At 37.6% G+C, this 27,303-nt stretch overlaps 1 protein-coding gene across 2 annotated transcripts in view; it reads left to right on the top strand.

The window, feature by feature from the left end:
• The window catches only part of WAPL (WAPL cohesin release factor), a 103,085-nt gene that overhangs the window by 50,706 nt on the left and 25,076 nt on the right, over positions 1-27,303 (top strand). For both annotated transcript variants that reach the window (XM_066348119.1, XM_066348118.1), the window contains exons 5-11: positions 15,358-15,453; positions 16,851-17,003; positions 17,270-17,406; positions 18,095-18,206; positions 20,676-20,903; positions 23,925-24,036; positions 24,391-24,488. In XM_066348119.1, the coding sequence (XP_066204216.1) occupies positions 15,358-15,453; positions 16,851-17,003; positions 17,270-17,406; positions 18,095-18,206; positions 20,676-20,903; positions 23,925-24,036; positions 24,391-24,488 (936 nt within the window). The remainder of the gene's footprint in view (positions 1-15,357; positions 15,454-16,850; positions 17,004-17,269; positions 17,407-18,094; positions 18,207-20,675; positions 20,904-23,924; positions 24,037-24,390; positions 24,489-27,303) is intronic.

Raw genomic sequence — 27,303 nt, 5'->3', positions numbered from 1 at the left:
ATGTCAGTGTGTGAACATGGATTCCTGTTTTTTTTCAATCATTTGTTACTGTTATTTAACTGATGGTACTGTCATTATTTTTATACTAACATTTTTGTCTTTTATGTTTGGCCTGTGGAGGTTTCTTCAAATTGACTGTTCATGTGTACCACCATTTTGCAGTTTCTTACTGACACACTGGGATGGTCAGACTTGTCATGCACGTTCCTGGCTCTGTGTTCACCCATTTCTCCAAGGACCCATTTTCTTTTAGTGAGAATGGTTTTTAAAAACACAGATCTGGTCACTAGGTATGGTCATTTCTTATGGGGTGTCATTGCTTCTAGGCCTTTTTTGAGTCAACAGAGCTAGGAAAATTGTATGCATGTTTTCTCTATCTCATTTATCTCTAGCTCTCACACACATAGGCACACACTCTTATTTTGTTTCTGTATATGTTTAGAATCATGAGTTCAAACTAATACCTCTAATTCTAGTTCAACACCTCATATTTTATTCCAGTCTTCCCACTTTCCACATTTTACTTCACTTTGCTGACAGTGAGGAATCTGGTTCTCATTATCTTCAACATGTTTACGAACTTGCTCAATCCTCATGTATATAACCAGTTTCCTGACCACGTAAGCCATCTCCTCAGCTTTAGTGCCACTAGCCAAGAGAGCTCTTTTTCTTCCTCCCACCTCCCCGTGTTAGAAGACCTTAACTCTTTAAGCATGCCAGCTGTGAGAATTTCTTCTGACACCTTACCATGGAGGGTTGTTCATAACAATATTGAGGGTTGGCTGGGGGAACAAACACATGAGGCAGAAAGAAGATGCGGAAGGTGAATAAAAATTCTGACAAGGACATAGTTGAAATGATTTTTCAGAAAAGTTGTTATTTGCTGGGAAGAAAAATAAAGATAGGGTTAGAGAGATTAGGTTGGGACATACCTAGATTTAAGTACATGTTTCTAAGTTACAGTTTTATTGATAATTTGGCAATTTTAATACTTTTTAAATATACACTCCTATTTCTAATCACTGGCTACTGTTTCCCTGTGTCCTATTACTTGCAAGTGTCATACACATGCTAATATACTTAGATCATTTCTTTTGCCTGCCTGCTTTTCTCCCTCCTCCCCTCCTCCCCCCTCCCTCCTCCCCTCCTCCCCCCTCCCTCCTCCCCTCCTCCCCCCTCCCTCCTCCCCTCCTCCCCCCTCCCTCCTCCCCTCTCCCCTTCCCTCTCTTCTCCCCCTCCCCCTCCCCTCCCCTCCTCCCCCTCCCCTCCCCTCCTCCCCCTCCCCTCCCCTCCTCCCCCTCCCCTCCCCTCCTCCCCCTCCCCTCCCCTCCTCCCCCTCCCCTCCCCTCCTCCCCCCTCCCTCCTCCCCTCTCTCCTTCCCTCTCTTCTCCCCCTCCCCCTCCCCTCTCCCCTCCCCCTCCCCTCCCCTCCTCCCCCTCCCCCTCCCCATCCTCCTCCTCCTCCTCCCCCTCCCCTCCTCCCTCTCTCCTACCTTAGCTGTTCATTGATTGCTTCTCATATGTGCCTTGATGGGGTGCAGTGGGGGTGAAGGGCTCCAACTGAGCCAGTGACCTCTTGCTCAAGCCACTGATGATGGGGTCATGTCTATGATCCTGTGTTCAAACCAGCGACTTCGGGGTTTTGAGCCTGGGTTCTCAGCATCCCAGTTCGACGCACTATCCACTGCTCTACCGCCTGGTCAGGCTCTTTTATACTACGTGTCTTTGTGCTAGGTGCTGGGGATACAAAAAGGAGTAAGATAATTTGTCTTAAAGAGGCTGTCTGGTAAGGTAAAATGTTTTTCTCCTTGGAAACTTTTGGATAGTCTTAGTATTTTCTCAGTTTGTTCCAAAGCAGAAGCATTTATGTTCTTTTTATATAGATAGTATTTAACTTGAATATTAAGCCAGGTACTTAAATCAATGATCTGTATTACATAAAGAGGAAAATGTATATTATTTTTTCTATGTAGTCTAATTCTTTTTTGTGTGTATGTGGCAGGGTCAGAGAGAGGGACAGATAGACAGGAAGGGAGAAAAATGAGAAACATCAGTTCTTTGTTGCAGTTCCTTAGTTGTCCATTGATTGATTTCTCATATGTGCTTTGACCGGCGGGGGAGCTACAGCAGACCGAGTGACTCCTTGCTTGAGCCAGGGACTTTGGGTTCAAGCTGGTGAGACTTGCTCAAACCCAATGAGCCCGCGTTCAAGCTGGCGACCTCTGAGTCTCAAACCCGGGTCCTCCGGGTCCCAGTCTGATGCTCTATCCACTGCACCACCACCTGGTCAGGCTGTAGTCTGATTCTTGTGGGTTTTTGTTTTCTTGTAATATTTTATTCTGGAAGGATTTTAATGAGGGTTAAAAATATTATTAATATTTTTATTTTCTTTAGCTCAGGTGCCTTTAAAGTTTAAAAGTTTAAAATATTTCACTATAACTTATTTTCCGGAAAATAAAGTTTTGTTTTGAGAGAGAGAGACAGACAGGAAGGGAGAGATAATAGAAGCATTAACTCATAGTTACAGTACTTTAGTTGTTTATTGATTTTTTTTCTCCTATATGCCATGACTGGGGTGCTCCAGCTGAGCCAGTGACCTTGGGCTTCAAGGCAGCGACCTTGGGCTTCAAGCCATGACCACACGATCACGTCAGTGATCCCAGAAGCCAGCAACCCTGCACTCAAGATAGTAGTAACCGTGGGGTTTCAAACCTGAGACCTCAGCCTCCTTTTTCAGACAAAAATCAATGCTAAAACTAATGGGTGAGGGTTTGATGAGAAAAGTTAAGGAACCTGACAGATACCACCAAGGGATCACATTAATAGTAATGGTATAAACTGACACTTCATCCACTGTGCCACCAACCTGTCAGGCCAGAAAGGGAAGTTTGAAATGAGAAAATATAGCCCTATGTTAATCGAGAGCCTGAGAACTTTGGCATACATTTGATACTTAGTCAAAGTGTGTGTGTATTGTGTGTGTTAGAATGTTTGTAGTTTGGAATTATTTTTTCCAATTAGTAATATATTTTATTTGTGGTTCATTGGGATTCAGGCATTCCAAAAACTCTTTGCTCAACTTTCTTTGTCTTTTTTTTTGTCCTTGTTTTCTAAGGAGAGTTGGGGAGATAGACTCCCTCCCGCATATTTCCCTGCCAGGATCCACCCGGCAACTCCCATCTGGGGTGAATACTCTGCCCTTTTGGAACCATTCTTGCACCCAAGATATTTTGGCAGAGGCTCCATGAGCCATCCTTAGCACCTGGGACCCATGAACTTGAACCAATTGAGTCATGGCTGCGGGGGCGGGGGGTAAGGATGGGGGGGAGAAGGGAGAAGGGAAAGGGTGGAGAAGCAGATGGTCACTTCTCCTGGGTGCCCTGACTGGGAATCGTACCAGGGACATCCACATACTGGGCCAATGCTCAACCACTGAACCAGTTGGCCAGGGCCAACTTTCTTATTGATTTATTGATACTGATTTTTCTTCTTTTTATATTGATACTGTTGTGACTTCATGCTAATGACCACAAATTAATGTAAGGTGTATAGTACTGGGAATGCTTTGAGGATGGTGACCATATATTTTTTTTCACCTTAAAATTTTCAGTGTCTGAGATATAAAAGGAGTTCATAAATTTCTGGGATTTTTGGAAGTACTCTTCAGCAACACACACACACACACACACACACTTGAAAAGCGGTAAGCTATCAGATTATGAGATTTCAGCCAATATTCTCAAATATTTTTTGTGTCTGTCTCCCTTTTGAGATTCCAGTTTTTGCTTGTCATCCCTCAATCAGTGTATAAAATCATCAGGGAAGACCTGTAGTCTGACAAAATCAGTCTACTTACTGTAATTAAGGATACTATACACTAGAGCAGTGGTTCTCAAAGTGTGTGCCTATGGTATTCTAGAGAAATATGGGCCTGTTGGGGGACCAAAACACCAACAGGGTTTTTGGAGTTTAGATTTTGGGGGGGGCAGAGGTGTGGAGAATTGGCTGTAAGCTGACAGTCTGTCCAACCCCCCACCTCACTTGCCTGATTAGGGTGCAAAAGGCTGTTAAGCTGTGGTACTGGATTGTTTACACTACCCCCGTGTTCCCCAGAAAAACTGGAGGCAAGTTTCTTCTATCCTTTGTTTGGTGTAAAGTTAAGATGATATGTATGGTGAGGGTTTTCTGCACTCAACACAATTTAGAGTAAAAAGAGAGGAATTCTTCAATGTATTGATGAGGAAACGAGAATTTGCCTTCCAAATATATGCCCAAACATTGAAGAAAGCACTAGGACACATCAGGCTCATGTTTCTCACAAACACAAGAATGGAAAACTTAACACATTCGTGCTGGGACCTGCCATATATACTAAATCTTACTAAGAATGTATCTCTATATATAAAAAGTTAACTTTTTTTCATTTTTTATTTTTAATACCTCTTTTTTTACGAATTCTAAAAAGCGTAACAAAAAATGTAACATAAAAATGTCAGAATAAATTTCATTTTGTCGTATTTATTTCATTTAATTACCATAAAAGCACACTTGGACTTTATTTTTTTTCTTTAATATTTGACTTAATTATAACATTTCTCAGAAATTTGTATATAGTGCGCCTTCAATTATTTGTAGGATTTTAAATGTGCCCTGACTTCAAAAAGTTTGAGAACCACTGCACTAGAGGAACCAAGTGGCATCTTACAAGAGATTATTTTGTGAATATATGGATTTAAGTTGAAATTTAAATGAAACTGAGAGGCTCAGAGCAAACGGGTGCTGTCTGTGAAGAGGTCAAGATCAGGTCAGGGCTGCAAAGTGGGCCTCGGGGTCCTCAACACTTGGGAGCTATGATGTTAAAGTAATTGTGGAATGTTGTATCCAGAAACCCCTTATTTGAAGCTCTCGCTCCAGAGTGACTTAGATTCTTCGAGAGAGGGGAATATTTTAATCTTACAGATATGATTTCAAACAGCAGAGTTTATGATAGCTTATGGTTTTAGTAAACAGAGTTTCACTGTGCATAAGCAAGCAGTAGTAGTAGTCAAAGAATAATGTTTTTATAACACTCTACATCTGTAGCCTGTTAGGCAGATAAAATATATTATGCTCACTTTGTTAAAGATGTTGCTGCCCACGTGGAAGCCTGTTGCCCAGGTGATAATATTAGTTGCCCTTCTTGTTTGGGATGGGCATAATTATACTAATGTGTGTTGGGGGAGGGCTTTCGTGCCAAAAGATTTTAAAAGGAAGAGAGATCACGTCGTTCGGGGGAAGAGTTGATTATTTATAGGAAGAGCGTGTGGAGGCAGGGCAGGGAAGCAAAGTGGAGGAGGCAGCCAGAATGGCGGATTAGGAGAAGGAATGGGGAATAGAGGTGAATACAACTGGTGAGGTAGAAACCTTTGATTCTAGGAAATTCGGATGTGTCAGTGGTTTTGGGAGCCCTGAATGGAAAGGGCAGTATTTCCTGCTGTGTGTATTTCTCGCCTGTCAGGTGCGAGCTAGGATTAAAGGTAATGGCCCACCAGTTCTTGGCTTCCTTGTTTCATTACCATCTGTCCGAAACAAATGCTAACCTGCATGGGCAAGGCGGCTGTGATGGTGGCTGTGGCAACTGACCATACACCTGTCCATTGGAATATATTGTTCCTATTGTCTTTATAGCTGTTTTTTTCTATTCATCTAGTCTCATGAATGGCAGAGCAGAGTTTTGCAATTACAGTTCATTTTTACCTTATCATATACATTTATTGAGCTGGATGACCTAGTCCCAGTGTGCATGAATATTCTGTCCATCCTTTTTTTTTCCCCAGTATTTTTTTCTCTTGGTTTTAGTATAATTAGTTTCTGTTGCTGCATTTTCATGATACTCTGCAATTTCTAACCACCTGTTAATCCCCCAACCAGTATACTTTTTTTCTCTTAAAGTTTAGTTTGGATCTTTTTTATTTTTTATTTTTATGGAGACAGAGAGAGAGGGAGGGAGAGACAGGAAGGGAGAGAGATGAAAGCATCAATTCTTTGTTGCAGCACCTTAGTTGTTCATTGATCGCTTTCCCATATGTGCCTTGACCAGGGGGCTACAGCAGAGCAAATGACCTTGGGCTTAAGCCAGCGACCTTGGGCTTCAAGCCAGTGAGCATAGGATCATGTCTATGATTCTACGCTCAAGCCAGCGACCCTGCACTCAAGCTGGTGAGCCTGTGCTCAAGCAGCAACCTCAGAATTTCGAGCCTGGGTCCTCTGCATCCCAGTCCGATGCTCTATCCACTATGCAACCGTCTGGTCAGGAAATTTGAATCTATTTTATATCTTTTTGGTTACTTAACATATTCAGTGTTTCCTCTTTTTTATTTTATTTTACTGAAGAATGTAAGAAAGTAAATTGAAGGAAGAGAAATAGTAGAGAGGTTAAAGAATAGGAAAATATACCAAAATTATTAATAGAAATAATTTAAAAGAAGGGAAGTATTCTACAATAAATGAAGAAAATTTGAATTTCTTTTCACATTAGACATTGTTTTCCACAATTAGCTAATAGATATTACTGTATCAAAGATCAAGATACATAAAAGCTAAGGGTAAATGTTTGTTATTAGAAAACCTCATTTAATAAGAATGATGATGTGAGATACTGTATTTTTCATGATAGGGTAAGATACAACATGTTGAAGATAAAGCAAATAGCTCAGGTCAAGGAGAAATGATTTGGAGTAAATTTGTCATAATTTGGCTAGTGGAGCCTTTTCAAGCTGGCTCTTTGTCCCTGTAACATGCCATCATTATTTGAGCATCTCCTTTTTTTGGCATAACACAATGTTCCAAGTTCATCTTGTACCTACCTGATCTGCTCCAGCCCTAGAATCAGAGCTATTCTCTGAGGATTGTTGCATTTAGTGGGATATAATTTAGAGGAGACCAAGATCTGGGCTCTAGATGTGCTCACTTCTCACATCCTATTTAAGCAGATGGCGATAAGAAGCATACATATATATGCATATACATTAACATATATTCACATATGCATATAGATCCCTGCAAATGTACATATTTGTTCCAGAAATCATGAGTCCACACTATTTCCAATACTAAGCCATCCTCCACAGGGTTCTTTCTTACCCTCTGTCTTAACCCTGACTCCCAGCAACATCAACATTTTTATTCAATCCTATAATACATTTAAAATAGTTACAGAATGTCTTTGTCCATTTCACTATAATAAATTTAGTGTGTTCAGCATTTCTTTTCAACCCTGCACATGCCCCGCTTTAACCCTGCTCTTGACTGAGGATATTATAGTCAGATACTTTGTTCCTAAATTACTGAGATTAGTTCTGTCTGCTTGCCTCCTGGTTTGTCTTTCTGTTTTCCCTTTAATGTGTTTACTACTCATTTGAATTACAGTTAAGTTTCCCCTTTCCATTCTTATTGATTTATTTTTTGCATATGTACATCATTAACATGCTTCCAAAAGTCAAAATGATACAAAAAGGTAAGTTCAGTGTAGGGTCACTTCATTGAGATATATTCTGGCCCATCATTCACCTCTTGTGGGAATCAGCTTTGTTGTTTTCTGCTTTATCCTTTTTGTTTCTTTTTTAATAAAAATTAGTGCAAAATTTCTTATTTTCTGTCATTCTTATATAAAAGGTAGCATCTATATGTGCTCTTTTGCACTTTGCTTTTTTATTTAGTGATAACTCTCAGAAATCACTGTATTGGGGTTTATAGAGATCTTCCCCAGAGTATATATATTTACAATTTTTAAAAAATTTGGCTTTAGACTGTATGTTTTTTTCTTTAGTTTGTTTCTCCATTCTCCTACACATTGTTTAAATCCTTTAAATTATTTCTTCTTAAGATTACATATATAGGTTAAGTATGTACAGTAAATCTTCACTTAGCATTGTTGATCGTTTCTGCAACTTGAAGTGAAATAACGTATAAACAAAACCAGTTTTACCATAGTTTAATTGATATAAACAGGAGTTTAAATTCCTATGGCATCTCATCAACATTATAATGAAAGGATGTTATTAGAAGACCTATATAAATTCAGTGTTTGCAAAATTTTGTATATCTAGCACATCCAAATTATTATTTGGTGTAACTTTAATTGGAGATTGTTCAAAGGTTGTTTTAAGATTTGGTTCAGTTGCTGTAAAAGAAATTTTAAATGATTTTTTAAATAGGTAGGTGTTGGCCCTTGGCAGGTAGCTCATTGGATAGAGCATTTTCCCTGCACGCCTAAGTTGTGAGTTCAAACCCTAGTCAGGGCACATATGAGAAGCAATCAGTGAGTGCTGATTGGAACAACTAAGTGGAACAAAGAATTGATGAGTTGATGCTTCTCTCTTTCTCTCCCTCTCCCTTTCTCCTCCTCTCTGACTTCTTCCCCTACCTCCCCTGTCCTCTTCTTCTCTCTAAGTCAATGGAAAAAAAATAGCTTATTTTTCTAGTTTACCAGTACTTATCTGTTTTTTGTGGATTGTTTCCAAGTTGCTGTATTGTTGGGGACCAGCTTCCTCTGTGATGGTGTTCTGCCATTTCTAGAGTATTGAAGGGCATAGAAGAAATGAGAAGGGAGAGGCACAGTGAAGAATCCTAGATGACCAAGACCCAGAAGGTTACTGACTTCTGTTCATACATCACTGACTAGAACTTGGTCATGTGCCCACATAAACAGGGAGAAATTTTGGAACATCAGGGCAAGCGTGTGTCCAGTAAATATTCTTAAAGGAAAGTGAAGGGGATAATGAATATTCTTTAGCCACAGTTGTCTTAATGTGTTCACAGTTTCTCTTCTCATATTTTTAAGTTTGATGATCAACCCACCAATACATTATATATTTAATGGTATTTTTAGTTGTAAAAACGGACACCTATTTCAGCTGATATTTTCTTCATGTCTTGTTCTCATATCTTTTATAATACTGAATTAAATGCTAAGTTGTATTTTCACAAAGTGCCAAGTATGGAATTTTATGCTTTGTTATTTGGACTTTTTAATGGTTGTGTTCATATTATGCTACTTCAAGGTGATATTCTAATGTGACAGTGGTTTACTTTTGTAAAATTTTTTCTACCAATTATACTTTTGAAGTTATACTTACAGAATTGAGTAGTAGTATGCATTGTTCTTCAGGTAGATAGGAGTTGACAGCTTTCTCATAAAAGTAACAGTTGTACCTTTAAAAGGTTTATCTGTAGAACTTAATTGAATCAGACAGAGAAGAAAGGTTTTTCAGCTCTATTTCTCACTTGTACCTGTGGATTGTATTGTCTTCATAGTGCTCTGTATTAACATCTTCTAAATGTCTAGTTGTTAGCATTACTGACATTCTTGGTTTTAGTTTAGAGATATCTGCAGATTTTACTCAACTATTTTAATCCTCTGGATATTTAACAAATTTTATTTTAAGTAGTTTATTGTAGTTTATTTTTATTGTAGTTTAGAACAATATGCAATTATATACTTATGCTAAAAAAGTTCTAAAGAACTAAAGGTATTCTAATCTTTGTAAAACTTTCTTACTTAAATTTCCTCAGTTGCTAACCACCCATCTTTTAAAAAAAATCCTTAACAATTCTTTAAAATGCCAAATCCAGATTAATTTTTACCTTTTGAATTGCCACCAAAGTAACACACACATACTCTGTATTGTAGCCCTTTGTTTTTCCCTAGCTTATTGTTTTGTAGAGCATGCTGATTGAATTACTGGTGAGAGTGTGGTTCTTTTCTCATATTTCTGAGTGGGTAAGGCTGAATGGATTCTGATTAGCTTGTTATATTTGTTCTCATTTAGAACATAGTCTTCTTTGAAATTCAAGAATCAATTTGATAATGTTTAAATTCACATGACTTAAAAGTAGTTATTCTAATTTTTTTCCCTTTTGGGAACCAATTTAACAAATGATAACAATGTCATTTCTTAGCTTTTCATGAAGGAGCTCTTCTTTCATCTGCTTTAATTGTGATTCAGCACACCAGTCTTAACCATAGGCTTGGCATTTTAATTGTAAAAACTGATTTTTATCCATTATTTTTATAGAAAGTGTATTCTCTGTCATGGATAAATGCTCCATAGGTCTGTTGTTGGCATATTTTTTTCCTGGCTGTAATAGAGTGTTACATTCCAGGTTGTCTTTGTCATACTTTGGATAATTGAATAGTTAAGAATAGTATGTTTAAGATGACTTAAGGCTAAAATATGTCTAAATTATCCTAAGTTTTAGAATATTCCTAAAGGGCTTTCTACTTAATTTGTTCTAAATATTCTTCTAATTAGATTGCAGAACAAACAGAATCCACAAATATTTTAACACAGAGAAAAGTTAAGGAATCTGAGCATTTAATACAGAGGTCTCAAACTCAACTCAGCATGTGGGCCGCATAGCAAGATCACAGCCGTTAGGCGGGCCGCACTAAGTCTACAAAAGGCAACTGTTACGCAACACTTCTCACTGCAGTTGAAAACAAAAAAAATCAGTACAACAAGCACAATCATACATGCAGTTTACTCAGTGTCACAAAACGACCAGAAACTGTAGTTCGCATCACAACTGCTGTTATCTAAGCTAATATCTAGCTAGGATGCTAGAGAAATGAAAAATACAAGTAGGCCCCTAGGCTTACTTAATTTCATCCAAAATATTTTGAACTTCGTGGATTAGTCTGCGGGCCGCACAAAATTGTTCGGCGGGCCGTGAGTTTGAGACCCCTGGTTTAATATGAGCGTTTGTTTTTGAACAAGATTTAAATTAATAAGATAATATACAAGCATGATGGTACAATCAGAATGACCCAGTTAGAACTTAGCTAGGTTGCCAAGTGGTAAGGATGGTTTTCGTTTCCCAGGAAAAGTTGATTGCTATATGATATTTTTTCAGATACTATATGTATATAGTCACTTGCACTGTGTGACATTATCATGTAATAGTGTTCTGTGGTTTTTGTATACAATTCATTTAGGTGTGTGTGAATTGTCATACCATTTTGGAATAATGTAAAGAGCTCAGAGTTGGTCATTGTCATGCACCAGTGGCCCCCTTTGCCCAGTGTGTATTAACCACATTCAAATATTACTTTTTTACCTCACTAACTTTTAGAAAGTAGGATATATTTTCATCTGCTCTCTCTCCCTGTAATAAACTCTATATTAACTATATACAATTTTTTTTCCTTCTTTTTCCAAGTGAGAGGAAGTAGAGAGACAGACTCCCAGATGTGCTCTAACTGGGATCCACCTGGCAACCCCCCTCTGGGGCTGATGCTCTGCCCATCATGGGCTGTGCTTGCAACTGAGCTATTTTTAGTGCCTGAGGCGGAGGCTCAACAGAGCCCCCCTCAGCACCCAGGGCCAATGCACTCAAACCAATTGAGCAATGGGAGCTGGAGGGTAAGGGGGAGAGAGAGAGAGAGAAGGGGAGGGGGAGTAGAGAAGCAGATGGTCACTTCTCCAGTGTGCCCTGACTGGGATTTGAACCCGGGACATTCACTCGCCAGGCCAACACCCTAACATTGAGCCAACTGGCCAGGGTTTTTTTTTTTGAGAGAGAGAGACAGACAGGAAGGGTGAGAGATGAGAAGCATCAATTTTTAGTTGTGGCACTTGAGTTGTTCATTGATTGCTTTCTCTTCTGTACTTTGATCCGAGGGCTCCAGCTCAAGCCCGCAACCTTGGGGTTTTAGACCTGGGTCCTCAGCGTCTCAGGTCTACACTCTATCCACTGCACCACCACATGGGTCAGGCATGTACAACTTTCATTTTACAATTCAGGAAAGTTCTAATTTGATCCACTTTCTTTTAGATTACTCATTAGCATTAAAATGGTGAAACATCATTTAAAACTTTAAAGTAATAGTATTACTAAATCGCCTTCTTCAATAGAATAAGCAGAAAGTTCATTGAATGTGTCCTTTAATATAATATATTCAGTTATTCTGTATCTGTAACAGTTTGGGAAAAATTTTTTTTTTAATATTTATTGATTTTAGTGAGAGGCAGCAAGAAGAGAGAGAGAGAAAGGGGAACATCAGTCTGTTCTTTTATGTGCCTTAATTGGGGATCGAATCAGCAGCCTCTGTGCTTTGGGATGATGCTCTTAACAAATCGAGCTATCTGGCCAGGGCATGAAGAAAGTTTTCGTTGGGGTCAAAACCATAACATGAGATTACCATTTTAGGAAACATTTTTTAAAAAGATTTTATTTATTGATTTTAGAGGGGCGAGAGGTGGTGGGGAGAAGGGGCAGGAAGCATAGTTTCTTCTTGTTATGTGCCTTGACTGGGCAAGGAGGGGTCTTGAACGGGCAGCCTCAGCACTCTAGGTGGGTGCTCTATCCACTGTGCCACCACATGACTACCCTCTAAGGAAGCTTTTAATGTACAGTACAGTATTATTAGCTGATAACTGTAAGCATAATGTTGCAAAAGAGATCTCTAGAACTTTTTCATCTTGCATGACTGGGTTCTATACTCATTGAACAGCAACTCCCCATTTCCCCTCTCTTGCTATTGCTGACCACCATTCTTTCTGGGTTTGGTTTTTTTTTTGGTGTTTTTTTTTTTGAGTTTTGACAACTTCAGATAGTTCATACAAGTGGAGTCATGCAGTTATTAGTTCTGTGACTTACTTATTTAGCATAACATCCTAAGGGTGTCAGCTGATGGTCTTTAAAGCCAATTCAGTGCCAGCAGGAATCCCCAATTTGGAATCCCAGATTTGATTCAGTGCAAACAGGGATGCAGCATGGCTATGTGGCTGCTCAGGGGCCAGGTGGCCTTGCTGCCAAGCCTGCCTTCAGCTAGGCAGCTCTGCTGTGCTCTGTGATGGTCTGCTTCCCTCTCAGGGTTCAGACTGCCAGGAAGAGTGTACTCCCCACACTAGAGGGGAGCTGGCATATATGGACAGACAACAGTGCCCCTGGTTCCTGATTGGTCCATTCTCTTGCAAATAAGGACACCGGATCCTCACAGTTTGATTAGCCTAAGGGGCACAACTCTGATTGGAAGGGGAAAGCCTCAATTCTAGTGGTTGAAGTAGAATTTCAGGAAACTTTTATAAGGGTTGGCTTTGTTGGCTGAAACAATGCAGGCAGGAAGTTTAGCACAGAGGCTTCTGCAATTTGCTTGAGACCTCTCTTTGTAGAAATGGCTGCTAGGCTCTGCTTTTATTTACTTATTTATTTTGAGCCCAGTTAGCCATAGGAGCCCTTCTTACAAGCATATCATAGAATTTCCTTTTATTTTATGGGTAAGTAATAATTTGGTGTGTGGGTATATCTAACATTTTCTTTATCCATTCATCTGGTGATGGCCAGTTAGGTTATTTCTACTTCTTAGTTATTGTGAGAAAGTACTACAGTGAACATGGGAGTACAAATAGAAATATTTCTTTGAGATCCTGATTTTAATTCTTTTTTTCTTTCTTTTTTCTTTTTGAGAGGGGGACAAGTAGAAAGGGAGAGAGATGAGAAGCATCAACTTGTAGATGCGACACTTTAGTAGTTCATTGATTGCTTTCTCATACATGCCTTGACCAGGGGGCTTTAGCCGAGCCAGTGACCCTTTGCTCAAGCCAGTGGCCTTGGGCTCAAGCCAGTGACCATGGGATCATGTCTGTGATCCCATGCTGAAGCTGGGTGACCCTGCGCTCAAGCTGGATGAGCCCACACTCAAGCTGGTAACTTCAGGGTTTCGAACCTATGTCCTCTGCATCCCAGGCCATCGCTCTATCCTCTGCTCCACCACTTGGCCAGGCTGATTTCAATTCTTTTGGATAAATACTCCAAAGTGTGATTGCAGATCATCTGATAATTTTATTTTTAATGTTTTGGGGACCTCCATACTGCGTTCTATAAATGCCGCACCATTTAAGTTCCTACCACCAGTGTTCATGGAACTGGTTTCAATTTGCATTGTCGCCAGCCCTTGTTTTCTATTCTTTTGACATTGGCTGTCTTAATGGGTGTGACGTGATACCTCATTGTAATTATTTCTTTTCCTCATTGTGAATTTGATTTGCATTTCTCTTGATTAATAATGTTGAGCATCTTTTCATATACTAGTTTTTGTTGAGGATTTTATATCTGTATTCATCAGGGATATTATTCAAGGACTTTAGAGGTGAGTTAGGACAATATATCTCAGTTTGCTTTTTTATAATAGTACATGTTCACAAAGTGTTTTCCTGTCAGTTATTCCATTTGTTTTTTGCATTCCTTGTTAGGTGAATAGAACATATATTCCAGTATTATGAAAATGCTAGGCTCAGAACTGCACATGAATACATAAATTATTATCATTAGTATTGATAATAATTAATACTTGTATCGCACATACTGTTTCAGGCATTCTTCTAAGTGTCTTATAGTTATTTAATCCTCACAACAACCAATTGCAGTAGAGTTTTACAAATGAGAAAAATACCGAGTAACAAGTAGTAGTAGAGCTTACTGTTTAACTGGATTTTTTTTTTTCTTTTTGGTGGCAGAGACAGAGAGTCAGAGAGAGGGACAGATAGGGACAGACAGACAGAAAGGGAGAGAGATGAGAAACATCGATTCTTCATTGCAGCTCTTTAGTTCATTGATTGCTTTCTCATATGTGCCTTGACTGGTGGGGGCTACAGCAGACTGAGTGACCCCTTGCTCAAGCCAGTGACCTTGCACTCAAGCTAGTGAGCTTTGCTAAAACCTGATGAGCCCGCGCTCAAGCTGTCAACTTCGGGGATTTGAACCTGGGTCCTCCGTGTCCTGGTCCGACGCTCTATCCACTGCATCACCACCTCGTCAGGCTAGAATAGTGGAAGTTATTACATAGTACTATTGCTTTAGACTCCACTATGTTTTGTAACGTGGCATATATGCCATATTTACCTTTATAAAATTGGAAAACTTGACTAATGGTACTCATTTGATCCCAATACCCAATATTCATTTAACTTAAATGAATATGGACCTTTATCCCTTGTCATAAGCTGCCCAGTTTCCACTGTGGGAAGAATGTGGGCCAAGAATTAGTAGCATGAGGAATAGAGAACATGTTGAATTGACTATGTTGATATGTAAGTTAGTACAAGCCTGGTGAGAGGCGTAATTTCTTCTCTTGGTTGGTAATAGTTTTCCCAGAGCACTGGTTGTTCATTCTGTGATATAATGCTACACCGACTCCATGCCTGGCATAGGCATGGGAGCATGTTGGGAATACAAGCCTGGTATAATACTGTCTATCCTGCTCTGTCTAGGGTATATTTTATGCATTTAAATCATTCATTGTGATTTTTCTTTTATTAAAGGAGACAATTTTATAATGAAAGTATGGCGACAGTTGACCTTTCTCTCATTTCTGTAGTCTCCTACAAAAGCTGTATATAATGCCAGACATTGGAACCATCCAGACTCAGAAGAACTACCTGGGCCACCAGTAGTGAAACCTCAGAGTGCCCCAGTAAGTGAACTTTACTTTTTTTTTTTTCACTTTGTATTTGTTTAATTTGCTATCTTTATTCATAATTTGAATGTATCTGGTTTTCCTGTTTAACAATTTATTTTGGACTTTCTAACTAAAATTAATGGCTTCAGTTTAATTCATTGGAAAAATGAAAGTTATGGACAGGATTACAGAAATTTTCGTCCTACTAGTTTATAAATTTTGGGTCACTTTTTCATTCTGATGCACATTTTGTGGAATTATAGTGTTTAGTTTTAAAGGACAAATAGTCCATATTTGAACTTCATATTAACTACTAAGAGCTGTATTATAAATTACATCCTACATAGATCTTACAGTGGCTGTGAGTGGTTAATTTTCTTTTTAGAGGAGAACTTTTTCCTGCATCCCAGTACTACCTTTTAGTTCAAAACATATTTGTAAATAAAAGATTCTTAGCAAACTATTTCCTTCAGAATAACTGGTAGGACCATATTAATACTTAAAGATAATGCTAACATTTCAGTCACCCAGAGCTCTCAAGGGGTGAGGTCTTTCTAACAACAGAAGTTAGGGATAGAGATCTTTCTAAAATAAAATGTATAGTTAGTTTCTTCTCTTCTTAGGTTGAATATATTAAACTCATTTTACTAGTATAAAGTCATTGTGCATATTAATAATTATATACTCTGCTCTTATTTTGGTTATTTATTGCTATTCTATAAACTACAGATTTCTGTGATTTAAAAATTCTTTTGTCTATCTGTTATAGTTTTTCTGTCCCTTTTTTTTTTTTGGTGACAGAGAGAGGGAGACAGGCAGGAAGGAGAGAGATGAGAAGCATCAATTCTTCGTTGCAGCACCTTAGTTGTTCAATGATTGCTTTCTCATATGTACCTTGATGAGGGAGGAGGGTGGCGGGTGGCGCTCTACCAGAGCGAGTGACTCCTTGCTCAAGCCAGCAACCTTGGGCTTCCAGCCGGCAACTGTAGACTTCAAGCTGGTGGCCCTGCGTTCAAGCTGGTGAGCCTGTGCTCAAGCCTGCAACCTTTGGGTTTTGAACCTGGGTCCTCTGCGTCCTAGTCCATTGCTCTGTCCACAGCGCCACCACCTGGTTAGGCCGTTTCTAACTTCTTATCAATGCTATTTATGTGTGTAAATTGTGGTTTTTATTCCTTCTAATGGTCCTGGATACAAATAACAAATTATATGAAATGTAAGGTTAGAAAAGAATAGGAGGAATTACTGAGTGATTCTTTTGTAAGTAAAATATATATTAATCTTACCTGCTAGTGAATGGAATTTTAAAATATCCCTTACGACCTTTCTGAGGCTTCCTCTCATCCTTTTTCTTAAGCTAAATTTGCTAGGTAGAAGAGATTACCTGATAACTAACTGAATCCCTTTTTTAATAGGTGAGGCTGTCTTCAAAGGAACCAAATCAAAAAGATGATGGAGTTTTTAAGGCTCCTGCACCACCACCCAAAGTGATAAAAACTGTGACAATACCTACTCAGCCCTACCAGGATATTGTTACTGCATTAAAATGCAGAAAAGAAGACAAAGAAGTAAGCAGCTGTCAAGTTTTACTGCACGTGGATAGAGTTTTGCGTGTGACATTTAGCCTTTTAGTGTCTTGAACAAATAACAGTATACTGATATTCACAGTTTTGAGTCAGTAACTTATCCTAGAACTACCAGTGTTTTAAAAATATATCTTATAATTGCTACATAATAAATGATTTTATTCACTTTAGTACAGCAAACCCATAGATTTAACTAAATATGCACGTTCACAGTTACAAAAGAGGTGGACTTCTCTTTTTCTTGGCAGTTATATACTGTTGTTCAGCACGTGAAGCACTTCAATGATGTGGTGGAATTTGGTGAAAACCAAGAGTTCACCGATGACATTGAGTACTTGTTAAGTGGCTTAAAGAGCACTCAGCCTCTAAACACACGTTGCCTTAGGTAAGCTCTTTGTTTTTATTTGATAATTGTATGTATGGGATATAGCTCATTAAAATTTTCCAAGTGAATAGAGTTAAACACTTCTGATTTTGTTATTTTGGATGTAGTTTATAGCCAGTAATAATAAGTTAAAATGTGATTGATTTCTTATAAGGGACTTGATTATACATGGACAAAGGAAAGTTGGATATTTATAGTTTTTTAATATATTATTATGGGCTTCAGTGTCCAGTTCTTGAAAGAAGTGTTATGCCAAAGAAGCTTTTAAATTCTCTTTCAGTCCAGAGTTTTAGACGTGCAAGTGATTAATTTGATTCATTTAAGCATGTTTTAGTTTGGGTAATCTTTTGCATGCTATAATGGATTAAAATTATCCAGTCAATCAGAACATACCTAATCAAATATTATTTATAGTCTTCATTATGAAAAATAGCTGAGACTTTGTTTTAATTGTAGTACTAATGTAAGAAATAAACTAAAGATGATCATATATTTCTATAATATACACGATCACATATTATACATAGATAAATTTTTAATAATTTGGTTTTCAATGCTTTTTGTACTGTGATCTGTACCGGCAGTGTTTTGGCAGCCCGTCCCCATTTGCTTGTTTTGGTATTGTGCAGAGAAAATACTAATGTACCAAGTATTTTCAGTCTCCCTAACCTAATCTGTTTTCTTCTAGTGTTATTAGCTTGGCTACTAAATGTGCCATGCCCAGTTTTCGAATGCACCTGAGAGCACATGGAATGGTAGCAATGGTCTTTAAAACCTTGGATGATTCCCAGCACCATCAGGTATTTTTAAGTTTCTGGAGTTGAGAAGCATTATTTTAAAATTCTAATCTGTTTAGTTATTGACAAATACCTTTAGTGGATATTCACATATAGTATTTCCTAAATATGGGTTAAGTTTTATTTGCTAAAGTACAGAGCTCTATGTCAGAAGTTATTGCTTAATAAATCATTTAAGATTTCCTTATGACATTTTTTTCCTCTTGTCAATATATAATATTAAAACATTGCCTGACCAGGCAGTGGCGCAGTGGATAAAGTGTTGGACTGGAATGTGGAGGACCCAGGTTTGAGACCCTGAGGTTGCCAGCTTGAGCACGGGCTCATCTAGTTTGAGCAAAGCTCACCAGCTTGGACCCAAGGTCGCTGGCTTCAGCAAGGGGTTACTCGGTCTGCTGAAGGCCTGCGGTCAAGGCATATATGAGAAAGCAATCAATGAACAACTAAGGTGTCGCAACGAAAAACTAATGATTGATGCTTCTCATCTCTCTTTGTTCCTGTCTGTCCCTGTCTGTCCTTCTCTGACTCTCTCTCTGTCTCTCTAAAAAAACAAACAAAAAATTATTATAGCTAACACACCATACCATACTGAATATTTAATTCTATAAGTATTGATTTCCTCTCATCAGAATGTACTGGAAAAAATTTTCTACTCTTTGATGGTAATATTTTTTAAGGCATTTTATATGGATATTGAATCTGGGACATAGCTCATTGTGAAAAAATTCATTTTTATTTTGACTTTGATGCTTTCTCAAAATAGATAATAAAATTCAGTTTTAACATTTTTGAAGTTAAAATAATCATTACTAATTATTATCAGTAGTGATATTTTGAGATGACTTTTTTATATTTTTGTTCAAAGAAATTGTTTCAAATGCGGAATAGGAGACATAATCTACTACTGTGTCTTCTGAAACGGAAAGTCCTGTACTTAACCCTGAGTGAGGATAACTCCATCACCAAGTTGTAGCAGATACATAACAATGAGGGGAGGGAATAGAAGAGAACTGTTAATTTTCAAAAGTAATTTGCTGTGTAAGCATTTAGTCACTTGGTCTGAAATCTCTCTTCTTTTGGGGGTTTAAAGTTTAAATCTTTACATAGTTAATTGTGTTTCTCTGCACTGAAATAAGTAAAAGTACAGTATATCTCATATGTTAGAATATCCTAACATAAACCTTTTTGTTATTTTTTTATTTTATTTTAATATTAAGTGAGAGGCAGGGAGGCACAGACTCCCAACTGGGATCCACCTGGCAAGCCCACTAGGGGGTGATGCTCTGCCCATCTGGGGCGTTGCTCCATTGCTCAGCAACCGAGCTCTTCTTAGCACTTGAGACACAGGCCATGGAGCCATCCTCAGCACTTGGGGCTAACTGTACTTGGACCATTTGATCCATGGCTGCAGGAATGGAAGATAAGAGAGGAGAGGGGAGGGGTGGAGAAGCAGATGGTCATTTCTCCTGTGTGCCCTGACCGGGAATCAAACTCGGGACTTCCACAAGCCGGGCTAACGCTCTATCACTAAGCCAACTGGCCAGGGAGGTCTTTTTGTTATATTAATGCTTATCTAAACTACACTTTCATTACTTGTAGATGTTAATAATTATTGTAAGCAAAATGTGTTAACTATCTGATTTGAATGATTTTGAGAACACATTTTATTTTTAATTACTTGGTTCAATCAGACCTGATTGGTTTATTTTAAAGAAATTAATCTAAATGTGCTTATTTGGGCATCTTAACTTTATATATTGACACAAACTCAGTTGTGTTTATTTTATAGAGAAAAGTAGCATAAGTTTCTGCTACAACAGAATTTTAAAACACATTATTGATTTTATTTACTGAAATTTGACTTTATTTAATAATAAAGAATAAGTGTGATTGTATTGTAGAATAGGATTATACAGTCAAAGCTGAAAAAAAATGTTCTGTAGTCTGACTGGTGGTGGTATAGTGGATAGAGTGTTGAGCTGGGATACTAAGATCCCAGGTTTGAAACCTCAAGGTGACTCACTGGCTTGAGCCCAACCAAGGTCACTGGCTTGAACAAGGGATCTCTGGCTTGACTGGGGCCCTGAGTCAAGTCAAGGCACGTATGAGAAGCAATCAATGAACAACTAAAGTTGATGCTTCTCATCTCTCTCCTTTCCTATCTCTCTTTCACATACATGCACACACAATTTCTGTCAACTCTGTGTAGCATGGGATGGCCTAAGAAATATGTATTTCCACTTATATTCCTCCAGCTTTGGAACATTCATGTGTGGAGATCTGTAGAAAGCAAAAATTTAAGCAGCGTGCTTTAATTCATATTTCTAAAGAATATTTTAAGTGGTCAGGATTTCAATGAATAAAACATTTTTAAGGTTTCCACCATGTGAATGAATGTCAAAATGGTCTTATTTCCTGAAATTGCCACTAATTGATTACATCAATTTTTTTTTTTTTTGGGATCTGTTGAAGAATCTGTCCCTTTGTACAGCTGCCCTCATGTACATATTGAGTAGAGATCGTTTGAACATGGATCTTGATAGAGCTAGCCTAGACCTAATGATTCGACTTCTAGAACTGGAACAAGATGCTTCTTCAGCTAAGCTACTGAATGAAAAAGACATGAACAAAATCAAGGAAAAAATTCGAAGGCTCTGTGAAACTGTACACAACAAGCATCTTGATCTAGAAAATATAACGGTGGGTTCCTTCCTTCCATTATAAAATAAAAATTTCAGAAAGTTTTTAGTCACAGCAAGTATGTGACTTTGGACAGATTTAACCTAATGGTTTACAATTCAGCAAATACTCCTAAAGTTTAGTTCTGAGCATAATTCTGTTCCCTGCCCAAAACTCCTATACTAGCCCATCTGTATTTAGTTTTTTGCCAGTAAATTTTTTATTGCCTTTTGCCTAATCCTTTTCTCTTATATATTCTTTTAAAATATAGAAACTACATTTAAGCTAGTAGAAATTTGAATTCTTACTCTCTTTGAGTTTCAGGAATAAGGATTCAGAGAATTTGCAAGGGCCATTTTCAGTGAGCATTCACTTATTTCAGAGTATCTCAGGGTGTTCCATTAACTGCTTCAAGGGACCAAGACTCTTGAGCGAAGATTCCAAGGTATCTGCCCTCCCTGGAGCAATGTCCCTCATAATCCAGGTCATGGCTACCCTTATGCTCAACACATATCTCCAAGTTAAAGATGACTATCGCTTTTATGTCTTTTTCACTTATAGAATCAGTAATATTTCCCAAGATTACTGGGACAGTAGAAGATAATTTGCCTTGTTATTTTTGGAAAAAATAATAGTATTTGTTTATGTGTCATTTGACTTTTAGGTATTTTCAACATCAAAGCTGTAAACTGTTTTGTTTTGTTTTTCTACTTTATACTAAACTGTAGGCTGTAGCAGTTGCCCTAAAAATTATAGAATGCTTTGTTGTGCTAGCCAGATGTGACTTAGGGATAGTGCTCTATTTGGTGAAGGTAGGGTAGGGAATTTGGGTAAACTGGGAATTGAGGGGAGGAAAAGCAAGGTAACATTTAAAGGCATGATACAAAATTGACACGTACTACTAATAGTACTTCCACATATTAATTACAGTTAGACAAATATGGATAAAAGATTACCTCACTAAACTATTTTTATTCTATTTTTTAAATATATTAATAGTTATATTCACTTTTAATATTTTTGCAACATATAAAATTTTAATGATATAAAAGAATAAATCTTAGTCTATAATTTTTATTTGCTGCATAATTAAATAAATGTACCTTTATGGGTTTTTTTTTTGTCTCCCTTATTATTCAACATTTAGACTCATTCCAGATATTTGATATTAAATATCTTGATAAACTTGTTTATTGAATTACCTTCAGGGTTTGTTAACTTTATTAGGGTGGTAAATACCAGCACAATAACTTTCTTACTGTGTTAAATAGTTTACTCACATGATTAAAACTAAAACTAGAGCACTCAAGTTGCTAATTTTAAAATGAATGTCTTTTTTTCTTCCTAACTTAATATCAGTGTCTTAAGTAGACATTGTTTGTATAGTGTCTGTCCCCCCATACGTAAGTTTTGTTTTATTAATTGCTTAATTTCTTCCTTGAAATATATTGCTGCTCCTGGTGTGCAATGGAAAGATAATAAAAAACATTAATATTAAAATGTTTTCAGATGTAATTTAAATAACAGAACTATCTGTAGCCGAGTATAATATTTTGATTAAATGATTGGGTTGTGCTGTAAGTCTTTGAGAACTATTCCAGTTTTCAAGTAACATGTTTTGGAATTATAGGCTGTGTTTAAATGCTAATTTACACTATCCTGAAAATAGCCTAAATTATAAAACAATCCTTTTTATGGCAATAGAAACAAATGGTAAAGTCCCTTCTTAGCCTAAAAACTTTTGAGCTTTTGCTATATTAACATCAAATTGCTGTCCCCTTTCTTCCTAAATAAAGAAGCCTCCTTAGGCTTTAGCTTCACTGTGACTCATGAGCTAATGTACCTCAACTGATCTTATTAAATTACTATTCCAGGGACGTGGGCAAAATGGAATCTGTTTTTGTAGTATTGAGTTCTAGTTCTGTATTCTTTACCTTCATCACCACGGACATCAACCTTGTTAAAGATTAGACTAAAATATTTTAGATCTCCTCTAAATCTGTAATACTAAGATTTGCTAGTAAGATGTGTTTTTTGCACTTCTGAATACCTATTTTATATTCAGTTCCAAATAGGCCAGGAGGACTTAATGTAAACTTGCATCTTTCAAAGGAAAGGAGCTTTGGGAAGAAAAGCAGGTCTTTTCAGCTTTGCGAATTAAAACATTTCTTTTATTATGCTAAATTTCCTGTTGCAAGAAGAACCAGATTGTTCTTTGGGGATGGCCATGTGCTTTTAAAAGAAAACAGTAGAAAAGAAAATAAAGGCAAAGAGAAAGAAAAATTTGTCAAGTTGTAAATATGACTTATTGTTTTGTGCTTCCTCTAGTGGTGGTCTTGAGTAATTTATATGTAATTTTGTCACGGTGGCCACATGATGTGTGTATCTAAGCTGCTAACTTCGCAGTATAAAGTTTAAGCCTGATAAATTTGAAATACTAAAAGTAACAAAAGATTTTTATTTGGAATAGATATTACATATAACAATAAGAAAAAGATAAGCAAATGTGCAGGTAAATAAGAAAGGAAGAATTGACAGGGAAACACAATATGTGAAAAAATGTTGGTTTACTGTAGTTAGAAAAATGTAAACGAAAGCAATAAGAAAACATTTAAAGTGATTAGTGTTTGAGGATTGAGGGCAACCCAAATTTTGCTCCTGGAGTATTACTTGGTTTTGCCCTTGTGGTAAATTAATCCAATTTATTGATTACAGCTAAAGTACATGTACACTTGAATTCATCAGTCTCACCCTTAAGCCTGTATGCATACCATAGGAATAAAGCCAGTATGTATATATTCTTGAACTGATAATTGATAGACTTTTAATAATGGGTTTTCTCTATGAAAACAAGCAATGGTTAAAAACATTTCTTTAGCTTAGACTATTGAGATAAAAATTAAACTCACTTCATTTACTATATTATAAAGAATATTATGGGCTGGTATCATGCAGTGAACTTTTCTAAAGGAAAACAGCCTCCGTAAGTACTGCCTCATTGCTAAAAGTGAATTTTCATTAATGGTACTTCTAATTTTTTAGACTGGGCATTTAGCTATGGAGACACTACTGTCCCTTACTTCTAAACGAGCAGGAGACTGGTTTAAAGAAGAACTCCGGCTTTTGGGTGGTCTGGATCATATTGTAGATAAAGGTATGATAAATACATGTATTACTTAAAAGCCTGAAGAAAATATTTTATTTACGTTTCAAAAATAGTTTCATCATTTTGAAAAGATCTGTTCTTTAGTAGCATGTTGCAAATCTAACTTTTTAAAGGAAATGCCATTAATGCTTTGAAATTGGGAAGTTATGGAAATAAAATAATTACAATAAATTAGAGTCTTATACATCACAACATCCCATAATATAAAACTTAGAATAAATAATGTTCAGGGAAGTTTCTGCATATTCATAGCATGTGTACAGATGGCTTTTCATGTTATTTAAGGGGGAAGGTACTGAGATGTTGAGACATAGTAATTTGTATCCATTTCTTCTCTACTAGTGAAAGAATGTGTGGATCATCTAAGTAGAGATGAAGATGAAGAGAAACTAGTAGCCTCACTGTGGGGAGCAGAGAGATGTTTACGAGTTCTAGAAAGTGTAAGTATAAATAACTATTTGGGTTATTTAACCTTAATTGTGACTGAGACCATCACATAACTTATATTACATATTCTAGAGTTTAACTTTTTTTTAATACAAATTGAAATTATAATGCATACTTTGAACAGTCAGTGTTACTGAACAAATTAAATGACTAGTTAGGTAATTTAAGAATATATCTATGGTTGTTCCATACAAAACCTTGCATGTCAGGTTTGTTTATATTGCCAAGTAGTTTCATTCTTTCCTTAATGTGGAATTCTGCTTAAATGTATTAACTTGTTTAGGGAAAATGATAGTTAAATGCAGTCAGGTTTTTGTTTTGTTTTTTAATTAATAAAGATTTTCTTGATTTAGCCATTATTTGAGTCAGATTGTTTGTAATCACAGCTTATAATAATATTTTTTGGTGTTGAAGAATGATACTGTTGAACTCTGTGTTAGATTTGTTCTTTGGCTTTTATGAATAACTTAACCCCATTCAGTGTAGATTAGAATTTATGCTGCTGTTGAATTTCAGGATGCATAGATTGTGTAATTATCAGATTAGATTAGCTAGATGCTTTTTGAAATTTCTGTGGGAAAACAATCTAATGTAATTAAATGTTCTAGCATAGTTGAAATTGAAATTGTTCCTTCAATTTCAGTTGTGCTTAGGTATGTTTGATAAACATATATATAGCAGTAGGCAAAAGTAGGTTTACAGGTGTTCATATGGCAATAATATAAATACAAGAATAAAATGTTTTGTGTACTCAAAACTGTGAACCTACTTTTGTCCGCTCCTTTATAATTTTTATTCTCAATGAACCCACTTAAGAACCTGATTAGTTTGTTTATAAGACAGAATTTGCTCTTTTCTGACAAAGTGTAGTAATTACGGTGAATGTATAGCACAAAATACATTATTTATGAAGAAGCCATTATAACAGTGATACTTTAATTTTTTTTATAAATAAATTTTTATTTTAATGGGGTGACATCTATAAATCAGGGTACATATATTCAAAGAAAACATTTCCACATTATCTTGTCATTTAGTTCTGTTGCATACCCATCACCCAAAGAGAGATCGTCCTCTGTCACCCTCTATCCAGTTCTCTTTGTACCCCTCCCCCTCCCCTTCCCCCTCCCCTTCCCCCTCCCCTTCCCCCTCTCCCCCCTTCCCTCTCCCCACCCCCCATAACCACCACACTCCTGTCCATGTCTCTTAGTCTCGCTTTTATGTCCCACCAATGTATGGACTCCTGCAGTTCTTGTTTTTTTCTCATTCGCTTATTTCCGCATAATGTTATCAAGGTTCCACCATTCTGCTGTAAGTGATCCGATGTCATTGTTTCTTCTAGCTGAATAGTATACTATGGTGTATATGTGCCCCATCTTCTTTATCCAGTCTTCTATTTTTTTTTTTTTACAGTGATTAAAAGCCTTTAAGCAAACTCTTGGCCTGTACAGCAAGAATCCATAAAAGAGTAGTGTCCTTCACCTGTTCACCAAGTCCAAATTGGCCCCATCACCATGCGAAATCCCTGAAAAATGCAACCCAACCACAGTTCAGTCTGTTAGGAGTTGTCACAGGGAGCAGGAGTCCAGGAAAAGTCCACATCCAGGAAAAATCCGCATGGCACTGGAATTGTTGTCACCATTCTATATTTTGCAGCTCATGTCCAAGTCCCAATGACTGCTGCTTCTAGCTGATAATGATTCAGGTAGACTGGAAAAGCCATTTGCAGCATGCGTGGATATGGAGCTTCTGTTCTCCTCTGCCTGGAGAATTGAGATCAGGTTGCTTTTCCCTCAAGCTCTGCAACTGTGGCATGGTAAAGAAAACCTTGGGATAACACTAAGCTGGGTGGCAAAGGTAGATTCATAATAGAAGTTGGCAAAAGGGGGAAAGAGAGCTCTAAATTAGGAGTAGGTCCCAGCCTGAAAAATGAGTGGGACATTGAGGTAGGAGGGATAAAGGAAACACTATATATTAAGCAAAGCAGCAGAAAATAGGACTATCAACACCCACAACAGAGATCTTTGAAGGAAGAATAAAACACCTGATTATCCAGGCAAAACATAGTTAAGTGGCCCTTGTGCAAATGAGATCAATTTACCTGCTTCTTGGAAGAAATACCCTAGGCTTGTCCACAGTGTCATAGATGGGGCCGACGGCCCTGGGCACCTTCAGCCTTCAGTGGCAAACCCCAGCATTCTGGGCAAGGTTAGGTCATAGGTGGCTGGAGCAGGGCTGGAAGAGACTGAACCCTCCCTTAGAGGAGCGAGGGGGAAGCCTACCTTCCAGTGTCCCTGTTTCCTCACAGCAGAGGCATGTAAGCCTGGCAGGCTTTAGCTCAATGACCTTCCTTTCCACTATTGAAGCAGGACCCAGATGGCGTCCTATGAGACCCCTTTGGGGCATTGTAGCCTTTAAGGGTGTATCCTAAAAGCTGGTAGTTCCCCTGATCTCTATTGGGCTTTTTCTGCCTCTAGGTATCTTAAAAGCCATGCTCAGAAGATCTTGCTGAGGGGTTTGAGGATCCCCATCCGCCTATATAAATCTTTTCCGTATATCTGGAGCTGTTTGGAAAAAGACAAAACAGTGTTAGTAGCTGGATCTAATAAAGAAGGTAGTAGTTTGCAGGCAAAAGAGATTTGGTGTCTCCTGTTCATCAGCCTTCAAAAGAAATGTAAAAATTTTTTTTTTTTTTAAGTAAAAAGCATGATATGGTAGACCCGTAGGAGTCATTGGCCTGGTGTGCTGGATTCCCGGGTTCGATTCCTAGCCAGAGCACCCAGGAGAAGCGCCCATCTACTTCTCCAC

This window comes from Saccopteryx leptura, chromosome 9 (genome assembly GCF_036850995.1).
Source record: "Saccopteryx leptura isolate mSacLep1 chromosome 9, mSacLep1_pri_phased_curated, whole genome shotgun sequence".
Taxonomy (NCBI): domain Eukaryota; kingdom Metazoa; phylum Chordata; class Mammalia; order Chiroptera; family Emballonuridae; genus Saccopteryx; species Saccopteryx leptura.
Note: the sequence above shows the minus strand (reverse complement) of the source record. Positions and strands in the feature narration are given on the sequence as shown.